General features: G+C 41.5%; 1 protein-coding gene across 4 annotated transcripts in view; it reads left to right on the plus strand.

Moving 5' to 3' along the window:
* SLC12A7 (solute carrier family 12 member 7) overlaps window positions 1-24,516 on the plus strand; it is a 377,772-nt gene that overhangs the window by 149,570 nt on the left and 203,686 nt on the right. For 3 of the 4 annotated variants that reach the window (XM_044293095.1, XM_044293096.1, XM_044293098.1), the window contains exon 2: window positions 20,131-20,222. In XM_044293095.1, coding sequence (XP_044149030.1) covers window positions 20,131-20,222 — 92 coding nt within the window. Of the gene's footprint in view, window positions 1-17,419; window positions 17,542-20,130; window positions 20,223-24,516 lie in introns of those variants that run through there. The other variant, XM_044293097.1, reaches the window with a different exon arrangement.

A 24,516-nucleotide genomic window follows, 5' to 3' on the forward strand; every position in this document is an offset into this window, starting at 1 on the left:
GTAAACTTTACTGGACAATCCAACTTTGTACAGCAGGGAGTAGTATAGTCTTCAGTATTACAGTTCCACAAAAAGGGGCTTATTCACAAGTATGGCAGGCAATAGACATGCAAGTTACACTGAGGGTAAATTCCACAAGCACTCAGCAGCAGGTTGCACTTTTACACTGTCCTTTCTAGAACTCCTACTCTGGCTTGATAATTCCCAAGGCCCGGATGCCTAAAAGGGTGGCTTATATCCTTGGTTACTTCCTTCCTCAGGTATTATACTGCTTGCAATGGTTCCTAAGTTCCTCTGCCTATCAGGGTCACTTTGCTTACCCTGGGTCGCCTCCTCCTATCAGGTGGATAACTGTAGGTTTTCTCCCAGGAGGTAGGTTCCTGCAACTGGGGTATCTCTTCAGAGCTAACTTAGGCTCTCTTGTTCTCAGGCAGGCTGGAGCTTCTCAACAGCCTCCTGGACATCACTAGCAGCCAGGGCTATCCAGCTGCATGTCAGGAGCAGGCTTCTTAACCTGTGTCTTCTCAGACTCCTGACTCTGCACTAACTCTCCCTGTCTGGGCCTGGACATTTATACTAGGGGCTCCCTATCTCCCTCTAGTGTCTGGAATGTCTAACTACACCCAACTAGGCCTGCTGCTGCATTAGACAGGGGTACATTGCATCTAACAACACAGTAAAACATACATTAAATGCAGAATAAAATATGACATTTCTGTTCCTTGTGAGTAAGAGTAATGCGCACACCAATTGACCCTTGTGTAGTGCCCACCCATACCTAGTGGGACACTACACTAGTGTGAAAGTATCCTTAGTGACCACCATAAAAAGGCTCATGGGTGGTCAATAAGGGGTTAGGGCTATTCCCCAGTGTTGTGCAGTTTCTTGCTTAAACCAAGCAACCTCCTTAGGTATCATGCACAATACAGATGACGTCCGTGTGCATTCTGTATTTTGTGGAATGGAACAGCTGGCCCCTAATAGAACAGTACCATCCTTGTTCGTAATGTGGAACGGAAATATGGACATAGAGAAACGGAGTGCACATGGAAATTAATGGTTCCGTATACAGTCCGCCAAAAAAACTAAACAGACACGGAAAGAAAATACGTTTGTGTACATGAGGCCTTAAGGCTAGGTTAACACAGCTAAAATCTGCAGCCGAAAAAACAGCAGTTTTCTGCCCCTGATTTTAACTGTGTGAACATAGCCTAACACATTTTATAATATCAAAGTAAAGGCACATGTTTCGCCTTTTATTTAAAAAATACATTTTTTTAAATATATTCAGTGAACCCTTCTTTGTCGATTAAAAGAACATTAAACTTATTTGTATTGTTTTTGACTATATGACATTTTTATTTAATTCAAAATGATTTACCCCTTTTATTCAAGTGCTTTACACCTCATAGCTTCCATTTTCTGCTTGAATTTGCTGGTATTTGAATTCCCTTCAGGCTTTTTGGCATACACAAATTAACTAGGATTTTTGTTCAATATGCGGTTCACTCATGCTAAATGAGAGGCTCAGACAAACAGCTGTATTATTTTAACTATGTTTATCTTACCCAGAAATAATTAGATTTCTTTTAATTCCCTAAATCAAAGCAAATCCTGAACTGACTAAATTACTTAGGTCCTTATGACTGCTGTTCATGCCAGTGACATGGTCCTTGCTTAAACTACAAAAAGGCTCCTGCAAATGCAAACCCTAAGGAAGGCCATGTATTTGGGGTGTACTCTGAACAGAGTAGCTGTTTGTATCAGCAGAGGAGGCATCATGACAGTCCGCATTGGAGATTTTATGGAAGAGGTTTTTTTGTCCTCTTCCTTGCAGGGTTTAATGTGTCTACAAAGCTGAATGGAGAGGTAGCGGTATGGCCACACAGGTGAATGCGTGCAGCAAAATCTCTCATAATTTATCCTCCTGGATAAAAGTATATTTAGGCTACTTTCACACTTGCGTTCGGGGTTCCGCTTGTGAGTTCCGTTTGAAGGCTCTCACAAGCGGCACAGAACGGATCCGTCCAGCCCTAATGCATTCTGAGTGGATGCGGATCCGCTCAGAATGCATCAGTCTGGCAGCGTTTGGCCTCCGTTGAGCTCAGCAGGCGGACACCCGAACACAGCTTGCAGCGTTTGGGTGTCCGCCTGGCCGTGCGGAGCCAAATGGATCCGTCCAGACTTACAATGTAAGTCAATGGGGACGGATCCGTTTGACATTGACACAATATGGTGCAATTTCAAACGGATCCGTCCCCATTGACTTTCAATGAAAAGTCAGGACGGATCCGTCTGACTAACTTTCACACTTAGGAGATTTTTTTCTGAAATATAATGCAGACGGATACGTTCTTAACGGATACCATCGTTTACATTATAGGAGCGGATCCGTCTGTGCAGACACCAGACGGATCCGCTCCGAACGCAAGTGTGAAAGTAGATTTACTATCGACCTGCGATGCATAGAGAGAAAATAATAGTATATCAATAGCAAAGTCTGCAAAAAATGCTGCTGTGGAAATCCTACCCATGTGGCCATATCCTAACTTAAAAGCATAGACACACTTTTCCATGCTTTCATAATGTCTGCGTAGACTGCTCTTGTGTGCCTAAACACCCTTTGCAGCTTGGTACCTTTCTTCTTGTATTCACTTGTTGTAGGTTTCCAGAGATGCCAATAGGAACAATACATGCAGAACGGTGCAGTCACCTTTAACATGCAACCACTATTAAAATGACAGTACTCTATAGTAATTGTAGGTGTTGTCTCGTGTTTTGGATACTGAGCACTTGGTGACTGAAACTATATCTATGACCTTTGTATCACTAGAAGTAGCTAGGCTTTACTATTAACCCTTTAATACCCGGCCTGTCTACCACCTTGAAAGCATGGCGGTGATTGACAGCTTCTCTGATCCCAGGTTCAGTAGCATGTAAGGTGTTTGACAGAAGGAAGAAGGTCCCATTTTTTGAGTACCTTTGCTCAATAAAAATCTGTTTTATGGGAGGTGAAGCAACATTAGTTTTCTGGCAGGCAACCTATTAGGGCAGACATGTCCAAACTGCGGCCCTCCAGCTGTTGCAAAACTACAACTCCCAGCATGCCTGGATAGCGTACCGCTATTAGGGCATGCTGGGAGTTGTAGTTTTGCAACAGCTGGAGGGCCGCAGTTTGGACATGCCTGTATTAGGGAGTAGCTCTGGCTTGCCTAATAGGTAATATCTGTAGCTAGTGGCTGATCTGGGGACAGAGGTCACACTTCATTTTTACCAGCAGATTAAAGATACTTCTGTTAAGCTACTTTCACATATGCAACCGCTTAATGTTGTACGGTATATGCCCACATATTTCTTATTCGAATTACTGCAAAATTACAGCTAAGGCTAGTTTTACATATGTGTTAAAGCTATCCAACAGTGTTTCGGCAGAGGTGCTGTAGTTCATCGTAACTGGCATTGTGGAATAGAATCAGAGCACCGCCTGACCCCATTGACTGTAATGGGACCCGGCAAGGATCTGGCCTCTTCTGGCGTTAGTGGTAGGATTCAGCGTTGAACAGCTATGTCCGGCTATGCTAGATACGGTGAACTCCGGCAGGATGTTCTTTTACTGGAACAACCTGCCAGATAGATTTAAAACATATGTGAAACTAGCCTCAGCCGTAATTTTGCAGCCGTGGGTGTATTTAACATTAAGCAGTCGCTATTTATGCAGGAAAACCATTAAAAAGTATTTTCTTTGCATCACCATATTCTGTCATCCATACGTTCAGTTTATAGAGCTCGTTTTATGTTGGATGAGCTGTTTTTATTGTTAACATAAACATTTTGAGGTATAAAATACTTTTTCATTGGTATGGGGTGGCCAAAGAATTATGGCATTCACCATGCATGATGACATTTTTCTAGGTTTTATTAGTTTGACCATTTTCTGATGCACTAATAACAATATTTTTATTTTTCTCTGTAAAAAATATGTTTAATCAAACCTCAGATCATACCAATGTTAATCGGCTATCACATCAGACAAAAAATAAATAACAGAACTTGTCTATCTTCCTTCGGACAGTACTGCCACTCAGGAGGTCCAACCCTCGTTCCTGCAGTGCTGCGACCTGCTGTCAGACAGCATCAGGTCATATTGCTATATTCACCACTCCCTGGTCCTGCTATGTACTAATGAGCATTTCCATAATGGTAGCGCTCATTAGTATTTGCTTCGTAAGATCGAGTGCCTTATTTGTGATTTCTCAGGTCCTTTTCTCCAATGTGTTACGTGACTCCTCCAAATCATAGAGGGTGAATCTGTCCTGTAGGGCAGGAAGGGATTTAATCCCTAAAATATTTAGGGCGTGGTGCACATCAGTGGCTCTTCACCCTTTGTGTTAAGACAATTTGAACATCACTGCTGTCAGTCCTCTCACTATCCAGGTACTTACACTTGCACTCTTGCCTCTCTTAGTGTCCATTCACATGTCCGTATGTGTTTTGCGGATCCGCGAAACACGGACACCGGCAAAGTGCGTTCCGCATTTTGCGGACCGCACATAGCCGACACTCTCGTAGAAAATGCCTTTTCTTGTCCGCAATTGCAGGCAAGAATAGGACATGTTACATTTTTTTGAGGATCCGCAAATGCAGATACAGACAACACATTCTGGCCCCATTGAAAATGAACGGGTCCGCACCTGTTCCGCAAAATTGCTGAACGGATGCGGACCCATTTTGTGGACGTGTGAATGGACTCTAAAGGTGGAATTATCCATTCACACGTCCGCACAGGTTCGGACCCAATGATTTTCAATGGGACCGGAATATGCTGTCCGCAGCCACATTTGCGCCAAAAAATTGAACATGTCCTATTTTCTATGAGAGTGTCGGCGATGTGCGGTCCGCAAAAGGCACAACACACATTGCCGGTGTCCATGTTTTGCGGATCCGCGTGTGAATGGACCCATACACTGATGTACTATACGAGCAGTGTGAGCGCCAATGAATGATGACACATCCATTGTCGCTCGTTTGCACCGGCCTGATTACACAGACTGAAACAAACAGAATGCGGGAGGAATGATCTCTGGCTCGTTCATCGGCTAATCAGCTGCTCAATTATGAGCCAATTATCGCATACGAACATTCCTAAATGATTGTTCCCGATAAGGCTACTTTCACACTAGCGTTCGATCGGATCCGTTCTGAACGGATCCGATCATAATAATGCAGACGGAGGCTCCGTTCAGAACGGATCCGTCTGCATTATATTTGCAAAAAAAAGCTAAGTGTGAAATTAGCCTGAGCGGATCCGTCCAGACTTTTACATTGAAAGTCAATGGGGGACGGATCCGCTTGAAGATTGAGCCATATTGTGGCATCTTCAAACGGATCCGTCCCCATTGACTTACATTGTAAGTCTGGACGGATCCGCACGCCTCCGCACGGCCAGGCGGAGGCTGAACGCCGCCAGACTGATGTAGTCTGAGCGGATCCGCATCCATTCAGACCGCATCAGGACTGGACGGAAGCGTTCGGGTCCGCTCGTGAGGCCCTTCAAACGGAGCTGACGAGCGGACAGCCGAACGCTAGTGTGAAACTAGCCTAAATAGCTGATATTTGTGCTGTCTAATAGGCTCTTTAGACCCTTTTTTTTCTTACTACTTAACATACTTTATATGAACAAAAGTATTAGGACATACCTCTTTAACCAGTTCGCCACCAGCGTCGTACATGGCGTTCAGCGGACATCATAGCTGGTGGGTCTCTGCTGTGTCAAACAGCAGAGGCCCGTGGCTAATGACCACGACTGGATATAATGCTGATCGCGGTCATTAAAGCCTTTTGGATGCAGTGAGCAAGTGAGATCCTGGCATCTAAAGGGGGAAAAACCCGGAAGCTTGCACTTACAGACTTCTTACTGGCATCCTCTGCTGCCAATGAGGTTTTGTAGGCGAGCTTCAAAATAAAAAAAAGTTTTAAAAAAAAATCAGTAAAAAATATATTAAATTTAAAAAAAAAAAAAAGTTTTAAATCATCCCGAGTTCCATAGAATAAAAAATAAATACATAATTAACAAATGTTTTTTTTTTCTCAAAGTCTAAATTTATTTTCACACTATTTAGACATAAAAAAAACTATACATATGTGGTATTGTTGTAACTGTACTGAGCCAGAGAAAAAAGGGCATAGATCAGTTTTACAGCAAAGAGAACACCGTGGGAACAATGTAGTGCTTCCCACTACAATGTATGCCATATTAAATGGTGGCATTAGAAAGTACAACTTGTCTCGCAAATAATAAGCCCTCCTTGTATTGTCACCTTATTGATTTGTTTTCAATAAAAATAATACATTTTTTTTTTATAAGCCCTCATACAGCTTGGTGAATGGAAAAAAAAATAAGTTATGGCTCAAGGAAGATGGCGAAGAAAAATGAAAACGAAAAAACCTCCGGTATCCTAAGGGTTAAGGCAAATCTATCACCAGCGTCATCCCTGTCCAACTGCTTGCATAGACCGATTGCTATGGTTCACCTGATAAAAATGTTGTTTTTCTTTTGTTGATCTGACGCTGTGTTCCCAATAATTTTTAATATGAAAATGAGTCTCCATTGCTCCTGTTACACCCAAGCTCCACGCCTTTCTGTAGCCAGCCCCTCCCTCGCTGCTTTGAAGACTAGGGAGTGGCGAAGCAGAGGGGGAGTGGCTGGCCACAGAAAGGAGAGGAGCTTTGGTATAAAGTAAGCAATGGTGACACCCTCATTGCACCAAAGGCCTAATTTGCATACTAAAGGGGTTTATTATATTGATTAACTATTCTCAGGATAAGTTACCAATATGAAGTCCCCCAGGAGTTAGACCCCTGCCAATCAGGTGGGGGCAGCCACAAGGAGGCGTTATACTGTATGGGGGCAGCCACAAGGAGACGTTATACTGTATGGGGGCAGCCACAAGGAGACGTTATACTGTATGGGGGCAGCCACAAGGAGACGTTATACTGTATGGGGGCAGCCACAAGGAGATGTTATACTGTATGGGGGCAGCCACAAGGAGACGTTATACTGTATGGGGCAGCCACAAGGAGGCGTTATACTGTATGGGGGCAGCCACAAGGAGGCGTTATACTGTATGGGGGCAGCCACAAGGAGGCGTTATACTGTATGGGGGCAGCCACAAGGAGGCGTTATACTGTATGGGGGCAGCCACAAGGAGGCGTTATACTGTATGGGGGCAGCCACAAGGAGGCGTTATACTGTATGGGGGCAGCCACAAGGAGGCGTTATACTGTATGGGGGCAGCCACAAGGAGACGTTATACTGTATGGGGGCAGCCACAAGGAGACGTTATACTGTATGGGGGCAGCCACAAGGAGACGTTATACTGTATGGGGGCAGCCACGAGGAGACGTTATACTGTATGGGGGCAGCCACAGTGAGATAGAACTCCGGAGGTTTTTTCGTTTTCATTTTTCTTCGCCATCTTCCTTGAGCCATAACTTATTTTTTTTTCCATTCACATAGCTGTATGAGGGCTTATAAAAAAAAAAGTATTATTTTTATTGAAAACAAATCAATAAGGTGACAATACAAGGAGGGCTTATTATTTGCGAGACAAGTTGTACTTTCTAATGCCACCATTTAATATGGCATACAATGTAGTGGGAAGCACTACATTGTTCCCACGGTGTTCTCTTTGCTGTAAAACTGATCTTTGCCCTTTTTTCTCTGGCTCAGTACAGTTACAACGATACCACATATGTATAGTTTTTTTTATGTCTAAATAGTGTGAAAATAAATTTAGACTTTGAGAAAAAACATTTGTTAATTATGTATTTATTTTTTATTCTATGGAACTCGGGATGATTTAAAACTTTTTTTTTTGAGTTTGGACACAGACTACTGACAGACTTTGCGGCGATCATTCGCTGGCAGGCTGTAGATGCAATTTTTTTTAACCCTTGAAAGGTATATCAGACGCTGTTTTGTTAACAGCGTCTGATATACCTGCTACCTGGTCCTCTGGTGGTCCCTTTTGCTTGGATCGACCACCAGAGGACACAGGCAGCTCTGTAAGTAGCACCAAGCACTACACTACACCCGTCACCCCCCTGTAAGGCTCCATTCAGACGTCCGTATGTGTTTTGCGGACGTCTGAAAAACAAGGACACCGCGGATCTGCAAAACACGGACACCGGCAATGTACTTTCCGCATTTTGCCAGAACTATATAGAAAATGCCTTTTCTTGTCTGCAATTGCGGACAAGAATAGGACATGTTCTTGTGCGAACACTTGCGTTCAGTCCGCCCCACCGCAGTGACAGAATTTTTTTTTTCACTGCAAAAACAAAGTAAAATCGCTGTGGCGCTATAAAGATCACTTTTGAGGGGCATGGCGAGTTCATGGAAGATTTTTTTTTTTTGGCACAAGTTAGCGGGAATTATTTATTTTTTTCTTACAAAGTCTCATATTCCACTAACTTGTGACAAAAAATAAGATCTCACATGAACTCGCCATACCCAAATGCGTAAATTTTTTATTTTTTTGGGCACAAGTTAGCAGAAAATGTGTTTTGGGGTGTATTTTTACATATACCCATACTGTGTGTGAGAAATATCTCTGTAAATTACAACTTAAAAAAAAAAATTATACAAAGTTGTCAATTTACAGAGATATTTCTCTTACCCAGCATGGGTATATGTAAAAATGCACCCCAGAACACATTGCCCTACTTCTCCTGAGTACGGCGATACCACATGTGTGACCCTTCTTTGCAGCCTAGGTGTGCAAAGGGGCCCAAATTCTAAAGAGCACCTTTTGGATTTCACAGGGCATTTTTTACCCATTTGGGTTCCAAACTACTTCTCACACTTTAAGTCCCTTAAAATGCCAGGGCAGTATAAATACCCCACAAGTGACCCCCTTTTGGAAAGAAGACACCCCAGGGTACTCCGTGAGGGGTATGGTGAGTTCATGTAAAATTTTATTTTTTGTCACAAGTTAGTGGAATATGAGACTTTGTAAGAAAACTTTTTTTTTTTTTTTTAAATCATTTTCCGCTAACTTGTGACAAAAAATAAAAACTTCCATGAACTCACTTTGCCCATCAGCAAATACCTTAGGGTGTCTACTTTCCGAAATGTGGTAATTTGTGGGGTGTTTTTACTGTCTGGGCATTGTAGAACCTTAGGAAACATGACAGGTGCTCAGAAAGTCAAAGTGCATGAATTCACATTTTTGCACCATAGTTTGTAAACGCTATAATTTTTTTATCAAAGACATGTAGAACAATAAAATTTATATAGAAATGAAGTTTTAATTGAAAGATATTACAACAGAAAGTGGAAAATTTTGTTTTTTTGCAAAAATTTCGGTCAATTTTGATTAATATAAAAAAAGTAAAAATTTCAGCAGCAATGAAATAGCACCAAATGAAAGCTCTATTAGTGAGGAGAAAAGGAGGTAAAATTCATTTGAGTGGTAAGTTGTATGACCGAGCAATAAACCGTGAAAGTAGTGTAGTGCAGAATTGTAAAAAGTGGTCTGGTCCTTAAGGGGGTTTAAGCTAGGGGAGCTGAGGTGGTTATTGGCACAACTGCAAGCCCATCAAGACATGGCTGTCCTCCTAAACTGACAGCACAGGCAAGGAGAAAACTAAGGCTCCTTTCACACTAGCGTTCGTCGGTCTGCTCGTGAGCTCCGTTTGAAGGGGCTCACGAGCGGACCCGAACGCTTCCGTCCAGCCCTGATGCAGTCTGAATGGATGCGGATCCGCTCAGACTGCATCAGTCTGGCGGCGTTCAGCCTCCGCTCCGCTCGCCTCCGCACGGACAGGCGGACAGCTGAACGCTGCTTGCAGCGTTCGGGTGTCCGCCTGGCCGTGCAGATCCGTCCAGACTTACAATGTAAGTCAATGGGGACGGATCCGTTTGAAGATGCCACAATATGGCTCAATCTTCAAGCGGATCCGTCCCCCATTGACTTTACATTGAAAGTCTGGACGGATCCGTCCGAGGCTATTTTCACACTTAGCTTTTTTTTGCTAATATAATGCAGACGGATCCGTTCTGAACGGAGCCTCCGTCTGCATTATTATGATCGGATCCGTTCAGAACGGATCAGATCGAACGCTAGTGTGAAAGTAGCCTAAATAGAGAAGCAACCAAGAGGCCCATGGTCACTCGAGGAACTGCTGAGATCAACAGGTCGGGCAGTGGAATCTGTCCATAGGACAACGGTTACTTGTGTGCTATGGCCTTTATGGAAGAGTAGCAAGAGAAAAGCGAGTTTATGAAAGCAATCAATAATAAGTCCCTTTGCCATTTTTTCCACAAGCCATGTAGGAGACACAGCAAACATGTGTAACAAGGTGATGTGGTCAGATGAGACCAAAGTTAAAGTTTTTGCCCAAAAAGACTTGATATTGAGGCAGAGGTTACCCTTCCAGCAGAACAACAACCCTATACATTCAGCGAGAGCTACAGTTGAATGGTTTAGATCAAAGCATATTCATGTGTTAGAATGGCCCAGTCAAAATCCAGACCTAAATCCCACTGAGAATCTGTGGCAAGGCTTGAAAATTGCTGTTTACAGATGCTCTCCGTCCAATCTGACTGAGTTTGAGTCTTTTTACAAAGAATAGGCAAACATTTCAGCCTCTGGATGTGCAAAGCTTCTAGATGCATACCCCAATAGACTTGCAGCAGTAATTGCAGCAAAAGGTGGACCTACAATTTATTGACTCAGGGGGTCTTAAAACAAATGCACGCCACACATTTCAGATTTTTATGTATAATATTTTTTTTTTTTAAATCCATGTATCTTTTTCTTTTTAGTTAACACATGCTGGTCTATCACATAAAATCCCAATAAAATAATTCAAGGGTTATGAATAGTTTTTCAAGGCACTGAATGTGTCTATGCAAACAGTTTGATATAGGGAGGTAACTGGCAGACTAGCTTTAAATTTTGGTGTCTAAAATCATGTACCCAGCCATGCAGTCTACCTATTACAAACATTTCTCAAAGAGTCATTCTAAAAAGCTTATTGAGTTTGTGTGTGGTACTGTAATAGGTGGCCACCATTGCAATAAGTGTTAAAAATAGTTGTTGTGGATAGCTCACCACCTACCTCTGTATGGCAAGGATGCTCTAGTCAGGAGGCTGATCACCCAATCAGTCAAAGAAAATAGAAATGGATAAAAAAGTGACTGGCACTCGCTATATGGAACACACCAACAATTTTTAATAGCCGTTCACTCAGCAATGGAGTGTAACCAGCAAAAGTTGTACAGTATATAATAAACACAACACAATATTATAATAGCATTAAAAATACCCCTAAAATCTAAAATCTAAAAGATAAGGCGCATTAGTAGTAGGATCCTGTATAAAGGAAAGATCCTATATTTGTAAGGCAATCTGGTATGTAAGAAAATCTGTCGCTTGGATATTCTGCAAAAAGTTCATATTTTTTTTTTAATCAATTCTTTATTTTCATTTTTTCTAATATTCAATCAGTCAGGTTGCAGTGGATTGACATAACACCATTAGCAGTTAAAGTACATATACATGTATCGAGTAATAGCAGATAATTGGAGTTACATAGATTACATACATGTGACCCAACGTATAACTTAAAAAACTTGGCGAATGAGATTTTAAGTGCAGAGGAGGGGAGGGTATATAATCTTTTCTTGTTTCCTCCGATGTACTAATGTTATTCTCAGTCCAGCCATGAACAATAACGCCAAATAATGTTTGTACAAACAAGAGAGAGAGAATCGAAAGAGGGAAAGGAAAAAGAATAGAGGTGAAGTAAAGAAAAGAAAGAGGGGGGGAGGAAGGGAGGGGGGGAGGGGAGGGGCCTTTCAATGTTTATACCAAGGGCCTCATCCTGCTATGTCCGAATCGCTAGAACCCACCTGCGCCAAAGATCTCCAAGGACTCCATGTTCGTGTGAATTTTTCATGCGTCCTATTGATCCAGCTAGAAATTTCCTCAAATTTGCAAATTTGAGTCACCTTAGCTGACATTTCATGTACGGATGGAGGGTTGGTATCTAGCCAGTGAAGGGGAATTAATGTTTTTGCTGCTGCTATGATATGCGAGACTAAGTTCTTTTTTGAGGGGGAGTATTGCGGCGTTGGGAGGCAAAAAGTTCATTTAAGCAATTTCATTTATGGCAAATGATGTCCTTTAAAAGAAGGAAATGTCAATTCAAATGACTGCTACTAAGAGTACTGTCCCTTTAAATGCAGATAAATACTGTCATTAAGTTCGTTGGACTCCACCATATATTGAATGTAGCAGTGGACCTTTTTATCCGGTATTTAAAAGCCTCCGTAACCTCTGGTGCTTGCTTACCGGTGTATGTAACTCCCCGGCAGTCCCGTTGTTCAGCTTACCGCACCGGTTCTTTCCGGCGTCCTCGCTCCCTGGTATCTGTCACGTATTCTCCTCAAGGTATCGCGGGGCGTGAGAATCGCTCACAGGAATACCGGAACTAAGTTATCAAGTCCCGCGATACCTTGAGGAGAACACGTGACAGATACCAGGGAGCGAGGACGCCGGAAACAACCTCGAGTGGTGCGGTGAGCTGAACAACGGGATTGCCGGGGAGTTATATACACCGGTAAGCAAGTTTCTTTCCCACAGCATTGAGCACCAGAGGTTACGGAGGCTTTTAAATACCGGATAAAAGGTCCACTGCTACATTCAATATATGGTGGAGTCCAACGAACTTAATGACAGTATTTATCTGCATTTAAAGGGACAGTACTCTTGGTAGCAATCATTTGAATTGACATTTCCTTCTTTTAAAGGACATCATTTGCCATAAATGAAATTGCTTAAATGAACTTTTTGCAGAATATCCAAGCGACAGATTTTCTTACATACCAGATTGCCTTACAAATATAGGATCTTTCCTTTATACAGGATCCTACTACTAATGCGCCATATCTTTTAGATTTTATATTTTTAGGGGTATTTTTAATGCTATTATAATATTGTGTTGTGTTTATTATATACTGTACAACTTTTGCTGGTTACACTCCATTGCTGAGTGAACGGCTATTAAAAATTGTTGGTGTGTTCCATATAGCGAGTGCCAGTCACTTTTTTTATCCACCATTGCAATAAGTCAGTTTGTGAAATGTATTTCCTCGTAGATTTTCCACTGTGAGTCACATTATTGCAAAGTGGAATGTTTAGGACCCAGTCTGCCTACAGCAGGGCATGATGGGATTTGTAGTTTTACAACAGCTGGAGAGCCGCAGTTTGCTCATCCCTGGCCTATCCTAATATCGGATCAGTTGGAGTCCTACCCCTGGCACTAATGCCAATCATCTGCCCGAAGAGGCCACAGAATTTGTGCTAGTGCTGCAGCCTCTCCAGTATCTATTTGCGCGCCCTCTACATAGTACTGGTGGTGTGGGGTAATGCAAGTGAACCGGACGAGACCGTAATTACTCTGCACCAGCGTGACTATATAGATGCTGTGCAAGTAAAGCACTGAAGAGGCTGCACACACTCTCGCAAGCACCACAGCCCTTTCAAACAGCTGATCAGCAGGGTTGCCAAAAGCTGGACCATCGGCGAACTGATATCGATGGTCTATTCTGAGGATTGGTCATCAGTACTCTGAAGCCACAATACCCTTTTAAATGTGTTCAGCTGATGAGGCTCTGCTGCAAAGCCCACTCGTGTTTTGTAAATGTGTCTTGAGTGCCGAAAGTCTTAAGAAATGCCATTTGCACAAAATAGAGGCTTTAATATACCAGAAAATTGGCATACAGCTTCAGTACATGTGACCTTTGTGTTCTTCCTGCTCCTCCAGCCTCACTAAAGGGTTCGCTGAGCAGTTAATCTTGCTTTTCCGCAACTGAGAAGGTCCAGTTACTGAATGGAGAATTAGGCCCCAGGGGGCGAGAATTCCGCGCGGGTGCAATACGTGAGGTGAACGCATTGCACCCACACAGAATCCGGACCCATTCACTTCAGTAGGGCTATTTAGATGAGTGTTGATTTTCACACATCACTTGTGTGTTGCGTGAAAATCGCGGCATGTTCTATATTCTTCGTTTTTCACGCAACGCAGGCCACATAGAAATGAATGGGGATTCATGAAAATCGCAAGCAAGTGCGGATGTGGTACGATTTTCAAGCATTGTTGCTATGAGATGATAGCGATGAGCAACCCAATTAAAGTCAATTTACTGTATTATTTTCCCTTATGACATGGTTTTAAGGTAAAATAATAGCATTCTTAATACAGAATGCTTAGTAAAATGTGGATTAAGGGGTTAAATAAATTTAACTCACCTCATCCGCTTGTTTGCACAGCCGACATGTCTTCTTTCTTCTTCTTTCAGGATCTGCCAAAAGGACCTTTGATGACGTAATTGCGCCCACCACGTGGTGAGCGCGGTGACGTCAGTGCAGGTCCTGCTGAATGAAGATAGAAGGGTTTTCTATCTTCTTTCAGCAGGACCTGCACTGACGTCACCGCGCTCACCACGTGGTGAGCGTGATTATGTCATCAAAGGTCCTTTAGCAGGTCCTGAAAAAAGAATAAATAAGAAGATGCCGGCTGCGTAAACAAGCGGATGAGGCGAATTACATTTTTTAAACCCCTCAATCCACATGTTAGTAAGCATTCTGTATTAAGAATGCTATTATTTTCCCTTAAAACCATGTTATAAGGGAAAATAATAAAATCTACAGAACACCTAACCCAAACCCGTACTTGCGTGAAGAAGTTCGGGTCTGGGTGCCACAATCATTTTTTTTTCTCACACCCGTGCAAAACGCATTGCACTTGCGTGGAAAAAACTGAGCAACGCATTCACAGTCAAAACTGACTGAAATTGCGTACGCTCTCGCACGATTTTCTCTGATCACAGACTCAACACACCTGGACACGTTCACCTGCAAGGGGCCTTAGGCTCCATTCACACGTCCACAAAATGGGTCCGCATCCTTTACGCAATTTTGCGGAACGGGTGCAGACCCATTCATTTTCAATGGGCCCAGAATGTGCTGTCCGCATTTGCGGATCCGCACTACCGCATCCGTGCTTCCGTTTCCGCAAAAAAAAAATAGAACATGTCCTATTCTTGTCCGCAATTACGGACAAGATTAGGCATTTTCTATTATAGTGCCGGCGATGTGCGGTACGCAAATTGTGAAATGCACATTGTTGGTGTCCGTACTTACAGACATGTGAATGGACCCTAACTCTGCTTGGGGTTCACTGCAGAAGGCATAAAAAGTGTCACAAGGGAAAATCTTCTGCACTGACTGCAGAGATCCATCTGCTGCCAGTCTGCAGGTTGTGTAGTTCAAACCCGTAAATCTTCTATTTTTATTTTAGGACGTTAAAGAATGAATGTATGCATTCGTTTTTACCATTCACTTTGAAGTCTTTTTATTTGGAATGAGAAAATGGGTCAGTGAAATGTGAAGTCATTTATGGAGGATTAAGAATACAGGTCACATGACTTAATAAACAACTAAATCCTCCCTCACAAAATGAGATTTGTGAAGTAAATGGAACCCAAGCGTTCAAGCCATGTTTCAGGAAGAATAATACAAAGTGTTCAGATGTTTTCTGCTTGACTTTTCTGAGGATGGTGGTGGTGAGGTAAACTGTAGTTAATGTTGGATAAAGCGGCACAACAAAAGCCATTATCCAAAACAGCACAGCGATTCTCTCAACCCCCCATTTCTTCCCCCATAAGTCTGGTTTCACACATGCCATTTTTGGGGGAAATAAATGCTGTTTTTCATGCAGTTTTTCATCCGAAAGTGGGGAATATAAAATAGACTTGTACTTTTCCATCCTTGAGGATTTAACAATTTAAACTGAAATTACTCCCAGGGGCTAGTTCACAATGATTTTTTTGTTTTTTGCTCCAAAAAACCTTTCCAAGCATGCCCCATCTTGGGACAGAATCCAGGCCACATCAGCTCTCCCATTGACATGAATGTCTACATTTTTGGCACGAAGCACAAACTGGAAATTCAGTAAACTCCCTCTGATTAAAAAAATTTATAAAAAAAATGCACTGGAAAACCACATCAAAAACTGGGTGAAAAACACACTGGAAAAAACACGTGCACAGATTTTATGCTGAATTCATCTCAATAGTGCCTGCAGAATTCCATTCACCTACTTCCGGTACAACCTCCTTGATGTATGCAGACATTTTTACAATGTGGATATACCCTACAGTAACATTTGCTTTTTGGTCATGTGGCAGAAATTTCCTCATTTCTCCTCATTAATTTGACAGTTTCTAAACTTTTATCACAAAGGAAAACCGATAAAATATTTCATTTAAGAATGTAACATACTGTACCAGAGTTTCCTTAATTCCTATGAAATATGCAACCAGCTGCTCCTTTAATACAAGGCCTCTTTCACCTGAGCAATACGGATTTTGTCTGTTCGGAGAAAAACCTGGTGGTTTTCCACACAGTTGGGGCTCATGCAGGCGGCTGTTCGATGGCTGTGCCTGTATTGCGGCCGGCAAAAAGCGGGTCCACAACATATGGGCACCAGCTCTTTGTGCACCGCAACACGGATGCAGACTCGGTCACTTGAATGGGTCAACAATACGGAAGGCACAGTGCAGAATGGAGGCACAGAACTTCACGGAAGCACTACGGAGTGCTTCTGCTTGGGTTTCTCTCCGTGCCTCTGCACCACAAAAAATACATAAAAAATAAAACATGTTCTATTTTTTTTGCGGTGCGGACAGATCATGGACCCATGGGTCTGGATCTATCAGAGGAAACCCCACATATGATGCCCGTGCATTGGGAACTGCAAATTGCATTTCAGTTTTTGATACGTTTTTCATGCGCGTGAAGAATAATAATCTACTTCTACTAGCAGCCATCAGTGAAAAATGCACAATATAGAACAAGCTGTGATTTTTCCTGACTACAAAGATGATGCGTGAAAAAACGACACTCGTGTACGAGATGAATGGGTCAGGATTCAGTCCGGATGCTATGCGTTCACTACACACATCACATCCAGACAGAAAACTGGCTTGTGATAAAGAGCCCTAATATTATTTTTAATCCCTGGATATGGTTCTAGCTCCTTGACTCCAACTCCACACTGTGGAAATAAATCCAAATACTTTTTCCTAGGCTTTCCTTTGAGAGATTGCAGTGAATAACCATATCATACTTTCTTATTTGTAGGGTGGTGTAAGATTCCTCCTTAGGATCCTTGTTCCAAGCAGTTTGTGGCTTCCCTATTTATCAGTGGTAAAGATCCTTCGGCTTAAAGCTGTCAGAGTGTATTGCTGTTGCTGTGCTGCTCGGCTTTGTGTCATAGGTGCAGTGTAAACCCGAGGAAGCCTGATGACTTGCCTTAGAATAGTTTGGTTGCTACTGAGAAACCGGCATTAGTGGAGCTGGTGGGAGGCAGCAGCCCGCATTCTTGTCTGGCTCTTACCTGGAGATCTAGGTATTGCATAAACCTGTACAATGAACATTCTCGATTACGGAGACAGCGGCCCCAGTGCTGGTAAGTTCTCACACCAGTGCTGTTTTTTCTTCTAGTGTCTCTCGCTATATGTTGTTCTACTCTCTATGCTTGTACCTTTTGAAGACAGGTTATGTATAACTCTCCATAGGACAGAACTGCGTTATTCAAATAGATTTATTTTAGAACAGATACTTAAGGAGTTTATTTTTAGCGATTTGACTAGATGGTTGTATGTAGCGTGTAGGGCTGGTATCATCTGTTACGTAAAAGGATTAGACATATGGCTTTAGATCTTCTGAGCCGGTGTTGTTACTGCATTGGAATACAGTACATCAGAAACCATTTTATGAATGGCAGTCACTACTAGTTGAATGCTTGCTGTGCCGTGGATCACATGGAATGCATTGCTGAGTTTTGAATCCATTTTTAATGTGTTTTTAATTTTATGTATAAAAGATGTTCATAGAAGTTACCTTGTTTGCATGTTTCACATTGTTCATTTCTTAATTGTTGAGGAAGGTATGTGAGAACTTTACAGTATGTATGGAAATGCCGTAACCTGCTTTTTGAAGGCTGGGTAGTCATTTTAGGAATGACAAAAGGAATGGTCTCAGAGCAGAAGGTGTTCTCTCCTTATACATATGATACATTCGACTACATTTCTGCAGATTCATCAGTTGCTAGTTTTATAGAAGCTAAAAAAAGACCGTAATACCGAGGGTTATAAAAAAAACGTTAAAAACAAATCAAGCTTTATTAAAAATACATTTAAAATATTGCCAATATGAAATAAGGAAATGCTTGCCAATGAAGACCTTAAAGGGAATGTGTCATCAGCAAATGACCTGTTGTTTAAATCATGTTTTTAAATTTAAATATATTTTTTTATAATTTTTGGTGATGTTTTTAATTTTCCATGTCACTATATAAAAAAATAAAAAGTTAAAATCCTGCAGTTTTCACACTGGCCACTAAGCCTAATAATTGAAGCCATTTCTTGTTCTGTACAGCTTACTTTACTGGAGTTATCTGCTTATCATTTCATGCATGGATTACAATAAAGCCTCATGCACACGTCCGTGGAACACGGACCGTGAGATACCGGCCTGTATTCCTGCAGGAGCGCACGGCGTCATTGGTTGCTAGGACGCCGTGCGCTCGCTGCTGTACAGTAATACACTTGTATTATCTATACATGTGTATTACTGTACAGCAGCGGGCGCACGGCATCCTAGCAACCAATGACGCCGTACGCTCCTGCACTCAACAGGAATCCATGCCAGTATCTCACGGTCCGTGTTCCATGGACGTGTGCATGAGCCTTAAGAGATAGCACTGCTCATCAGTTTCGGCCTGACCTCTGCCCAGGTTACAGATCATGCCTAGAAAAGTCTCCTATAAAAGTCAGTGAGGTCCCCTCCTATATAGGCTCAAGCAAAACAAGCTTTGGATCATAGATTTAAAATTTAGAACTTGATGGCAGCAATGCATCTCAAAAAAGGTGGGACATGGCCAATAAAAGGCTGTAAAAGTAACTAGAAAGTAAACCTGAGATCCAGCCATCAGTAGCATGCAATATGTCTTGGCTACAGAAGTGCCACCCTTCAAAAATTATGAGATACGTCCACTGCAGGGAAAGGATTAATACCGGTTTCTGTGATGGACTCCTTTCACTACCCATAATGGAAAAGACAGGTAGCACAACCAGTGAACTGAGCCAGACGGCCAGGCCCCTTCAAACACGTCCCTGGCATAGCTTGTGGAGTGGCTGGGATCTGGCGAGGGGGTCTTTAAATAGGAATATCTCAGCAAATTTCATGAAGTATTTGAGTAAGTTAATTTTTATTTTATTTTTTGTTAACTTACTATAAATATTTTTAAAAATAATAATTTATACTGGACAATTTAATGCCAAGAGAGTGTTCATATTATCTCTTGGCAAAACATGGAACATTTATGGTGTTAGAAATCTTCGGGGCAATGAGTTATGTCAGCTGACAGCTCATGTGAGTCCTCATCTTTGATATCCTGACCTCATAAACACTTTGTCATATTCTTATCATTTTGATAAGCGTTTAACTATAATGAGTTTATGAGGTCAGGAGATCAGAGAGAAGACTTCACAAGAGCCATCAGCTGACTCGGGATGGACAGTCTGCAAATAGATAGACAGTTTTTTAAAAAAAAATTTAACCACATGTATCACACAAACTGATGAAAATTTTTAATAAAGACCACTTGAAAAAATAATTTTTAGCCCAAAATGAGTGAAATGCAGTCATATAAAAGGTGTCCATAGCCTTTTAAGAACAAATGCCGTAAATGTATGGCATAATGATCACATAGGTACAAATGCAATAGTTACCAGGTGGCCTCCCACAACAATGTCCGATGTCACTGTCAACAAAGACTGCACAATCTACGTGATCAAACTGCAAAAAAAAAAGTAATTTACCCATCACCCACACCCACGAAAAGGTAAAAAATGGCATTGTGCAACAGTGGCTATATTGGTAAAAAACCAGAAGATGTGGCAGACGTGTAGGCTAAAAGTAATATGAACTAACATTGTAGCTGTTCACAGCATTTCTCAGTTTATTGACCCATTTATTTCTGTTTTTTCTACAGGGGATGGCAATCCTAGAGAAAATAGTCCCTTTATTCAGAATGAGATGGACAAGGACAACTTATATGATGGAAAAAATATGGCACTTTTTGAGGTACTTTATATCAATAAATATTCTAAATGAGTATTAACATGTGCATTATTCAGTAGTGATACAGTATTAAAGGATAATTAAACCTCTGATGAAAAAACAAGGGGCAGGAGCCCTGCTTGGAGCAATCTGCCCCTTCGGCCTTCATCAACTCCACTTGGCATTTGGAGCGTGTGGTGTACCAATCCATAGAAAATATATTGAATCCGTACTGTGCATGCTCCAAAAGCAGAGCACTACTACCCCCACGTTTTTCCATCAAAGGTTTAGTTGCCCTTTAAGGTTCCTTGTAGTTACCATAGGTTTGAAATGGAAGCGATAAGAACCATGTAATTCACTTGCAGAAAATTTGAAAATCTGCTGAATACTCTGAAATCTACACTTTATTTTTTTTTGCTTATGTTTTGAAAATGTATTGTACTGTAGCATACTGTAATATGTTGAAGGTGATCATCTGTTATCTACAGACAAGGCTTCTACATTTTTTCCTACAACTCCAGTACAAAGGAAATGTAGGAAAGCGCAGTCTGGAGGTAACCGCAGAAGCTCTTAACTTTGGCCAGTGGATAGGGAACTCCCTTAGTGACAGCCATACCAGAGCATATAGATTGTCCTGAGTGGACAAACTTAGCCCGGTAGCAAGGGTGGTGGCATTTTGCATGCGGTGTTGCACCAAATTACTGCAGAGATCCACGAGTTTGCCATGAAATTAACAAGTGGGCTTTTACATTGGGATGAAGTCAAAAGCAAAGAACCTCATATTTATGGCCAATGCTCAGCAGCAGTAAATCAGCGCATAACATGTGGTTGTGTGATCCAGGTCTTTAATACAGTGTTTTGGAACAGGGAAGGAGAGTTGCTCACAAATGTAGCTCAGTATAAAAATCTGGCTGGCAAATAAACAGTCCTATCCTTGTCTGTAATACGGACAAGAATAGGACATGTTCAGTTTTTTTTTGTTTTTTTTTTGCAGGACCGAGGAACGAACTCAGAGACGCAGACAGCACACGGTGTCCTGTCTGCATCGTTTGTGGCCCCTGTGAATGCGTCCACATCTGACCCTCAAAAAATGCAAATCGGATGTGGACCAAAAATACATTTGTGTGCATGAGCCCTTATTGTTGCCCTGATCCTGTTCTTCCTCTCACTACACTATCTTGTCTCTAATATATTGTGAATGTAGCAGTGATCTAACTTTGCGTAATGATGTCAGAGGAACGGTTTGGCTCCAAAAGGGGTTGTCTGGGTGTTTAATATTGATGACCTATGCGCAGAATAGGTCATCAATATATGATGTGTTAAATTTGGAGTACCGCACACCGTATTGCTGGTGCCAGCAAGGACTTGCTAGTCGTAATCAAGTAGTAGAAAATTGCAGCACACAGTATTATTCTTTGGCGTTAGGTCATATTTTTATCGTATATCATCATACGATCATCATGATCCAGTGCAAATACAGGGTATATAAGGCAGTCATGTACAAATCAACGGTCTCTACATTGATTTGTACATGACTGCCTTATATACCCTGTATTTGCACTGGATCATGATGATCATATGATGATATACGATTAAAACATGACCTAACGGCAAAGAATAATACTGTGTGCTGCAATTTTCTACTACTTAACTAACTAATCAATATATGATGAACATGAGCACTGCGGCCTTTTCCTAGGCAAGTAAATTCACATTCGTTAGTCACATGACCTACGCTCTGCTCAGTCCGATTCAAGTGAATGGTACTCAATACCAAAATCATGGTTGTCAGGTTCATATTGATAAGACTTACAAAAATGGGGACGAGCAGGTTGTATTTCTTTCACAAGCGCAGGCCTTTTAATGTATGAAGGGGAAAATGCTTGTAATGCTTTATTAGACTTTGATGGCCTATGTGACATTTTTGGCGGCAGCGAGTTGGTAGGTTGGGTGTAGAGGTAGGCGATGGGAATAAGATACGTAAATTAGTTAGGACAGTTAGCAGTGTTGTAGGATGTCCGTTACCACAATTTGAAGATGTTCTTGAGTAGAGAATGCTAGGTAAGTTCAGGCCATTTATGTGCAATTAGAATCACCACCTACTGTATATTCATTGGTGATGACACAGCAAATTACTTTTAGTAATAGATATTTCTAGATGTGTTGCAGCACACATTGCTATAGGAAGTCTTTTCTGCTTATTGTATTTTATAACAGGTCTTCATGACTCTGTAGTACATAGGTGTAAGGACTGATGTGGTTGGGTAGTTAAATCTTATCTGTCCAACCATTACACCAATGCCTGAGGAGGAAAACAGGACAGACCATATATTTTGTGAAGCTTTTATCATCAGTAGTGAGAATGTGAACTTTCATTCTGCATGTGAGGAAGAGCTTCACTGTGAAGTGCTCTGTGAGCTGCTTCACAACCTCTCCGCTGTAGTGGTCTGGTTGGATGCTACAGCTGTCACTCGAAGCAGAGGGGAAGGGCTGTGAATCCGCTCAGTTTGTAATTTCTTAGTGAAGCTCCACCTCCAGTGCACTTAAGAAGCAGAATCTGAATTAATAAAAGTCCATATTTACAACACAGTGCAATGATAATAGCTCCACAAAAGATAAGTGTGTACTGCACCACCCCGTAGCCCCTACCTAGTGCTGTCAGCAGTTTAGCATGATCAATCCCGATGACAGACTCTCTTTAAGCCAGTGCAAACAATTATATTTTTTAGAGCCCAGAACAGCAGTGTACAACAAACCTAATAATTCTCCAGATGTGCCTGTAAATATCATGCAAATTTTATTTTCTGACGAGACGGGAATAATCTGGTACTATGCTACTCCTTTCCCCAATTAGTGTTTGTCTTTGAGGGTCTGTAACGCTATCCCCATCTATACACATTAGGCTCCATTCACACGTCAGTATTTTTCTATATCCCGAATTTCGGTCTGTTTTTTGCGGATCCGTTGTTCCTGAAAATGTTTCCGTATGTCATCCGTTTAAGTGATTTCTGTGGGCAGGATTTAATTTCCAGGAACGGATTTCCGCATAAAACGGATGACATACGTAATGACATACGAATGTCATCCGTTTTTGGCGGAACCATTGACTTTGTATTGTACCAGGATCCGATTTTTGCGGAAAAGAATAGGACAAGTTTTATATTTAATCGGACATGCGGAACAGAACAACGGAAACGGACAGCACACATTGTGTTGTCTGATTTTTTTCCAGGACCCATTGAAAATGAATGGGTCCAGAACTGGTCCTGATCTGGAAAGAAACAACAGACGTGTGAATGGACCCTTAGGTTGAGTTCACACTTCAGTTATTTCGATCAGTTATTGTGAGCCAAATCTAGGTGCGGGTCAAAACCACAGAACAGGTGCACATTTTCAATTACACCTTATCTCTGTGTAGGCGTCACTATTGGTTTTGGCTCACATTAACTAAAGAAATAACCAACCAAATAACTAAAGTGTGAACTTGGCCTTAGGTTTCTGGCTGGTATTGCATTATTGTATGGCTTCTTTCTTATGAGTAAAAATCATCTTCTACACAATATCTGGTTAGAGTAGCGAATCTGCAGTGCAGTATTGTTCTTTCTTTCTTGCTGACAGAGAACCAGAGACTTCTTACAGCTTCTGGAAGGATTTACTGCAGTACTTCTAATGTTCTGCTAGTCTGGGGTCTGATATTGGTGTCATTGTAGTTAAATGCTCATTTAATAGACTAAAAACTACTTATTTGTGGCATTATCCTTGTGTAATTCCTTGTATGCTCCACTTTGTAAGAAGGATACAGGAGAGTTAGATTACTAAATCCAGTGGAAGGTATATCTTATAATGATTTAGAGGCCTGTTCAGTTTGGTAAAGAAAAAAAAAAATTCTGTACTTTTGCTTTTACTTTTATTTTATTTCTGCACTGATTATTAATAAAATTTAGTCCGATTTTATTTCTCTAAGTCACAATTATAGGCTAACACAATCTCATCTATGGACACGCAAATAGTTGTGCCATACATGTATTTTATTGAGCACATTGAATTAATAAACATCCACAGTGCAGGCAGAAAAAGTAGGTGAACCTTTCTGTTTCCAACTTCTTCAGGAGCTAATTGGCAAACTGTTTCAATTAGACCTCATGCATACGATCCAAATCAAATCGAGGATCCGCAAAACACAAATACTAGCCATGTGCAGGGCACCATTTTCTTTTCTTTCTCCCTTCTGTAGAAATATCCTTTCTTTCTCCTGAAAACTCCTGGACTGGCGGAATGAACATATGGATGCGGACAGCACACAGATGCAACAACTGTA

This window comes from Bufo gargarizans, chromosome 5 (assembly GCF_014858855.1).
Source record: "Bufo gargarizans isolate SCDJY-AF-19 chromosome 5, ASM1485885v1, whole genome shotgun sequence".
Lineage (NCBI taxonomy): Eukaryota > Metazoa > Chordata > Amphibia > Anura > Bufonidae > Bufo > Bufo gargarizans.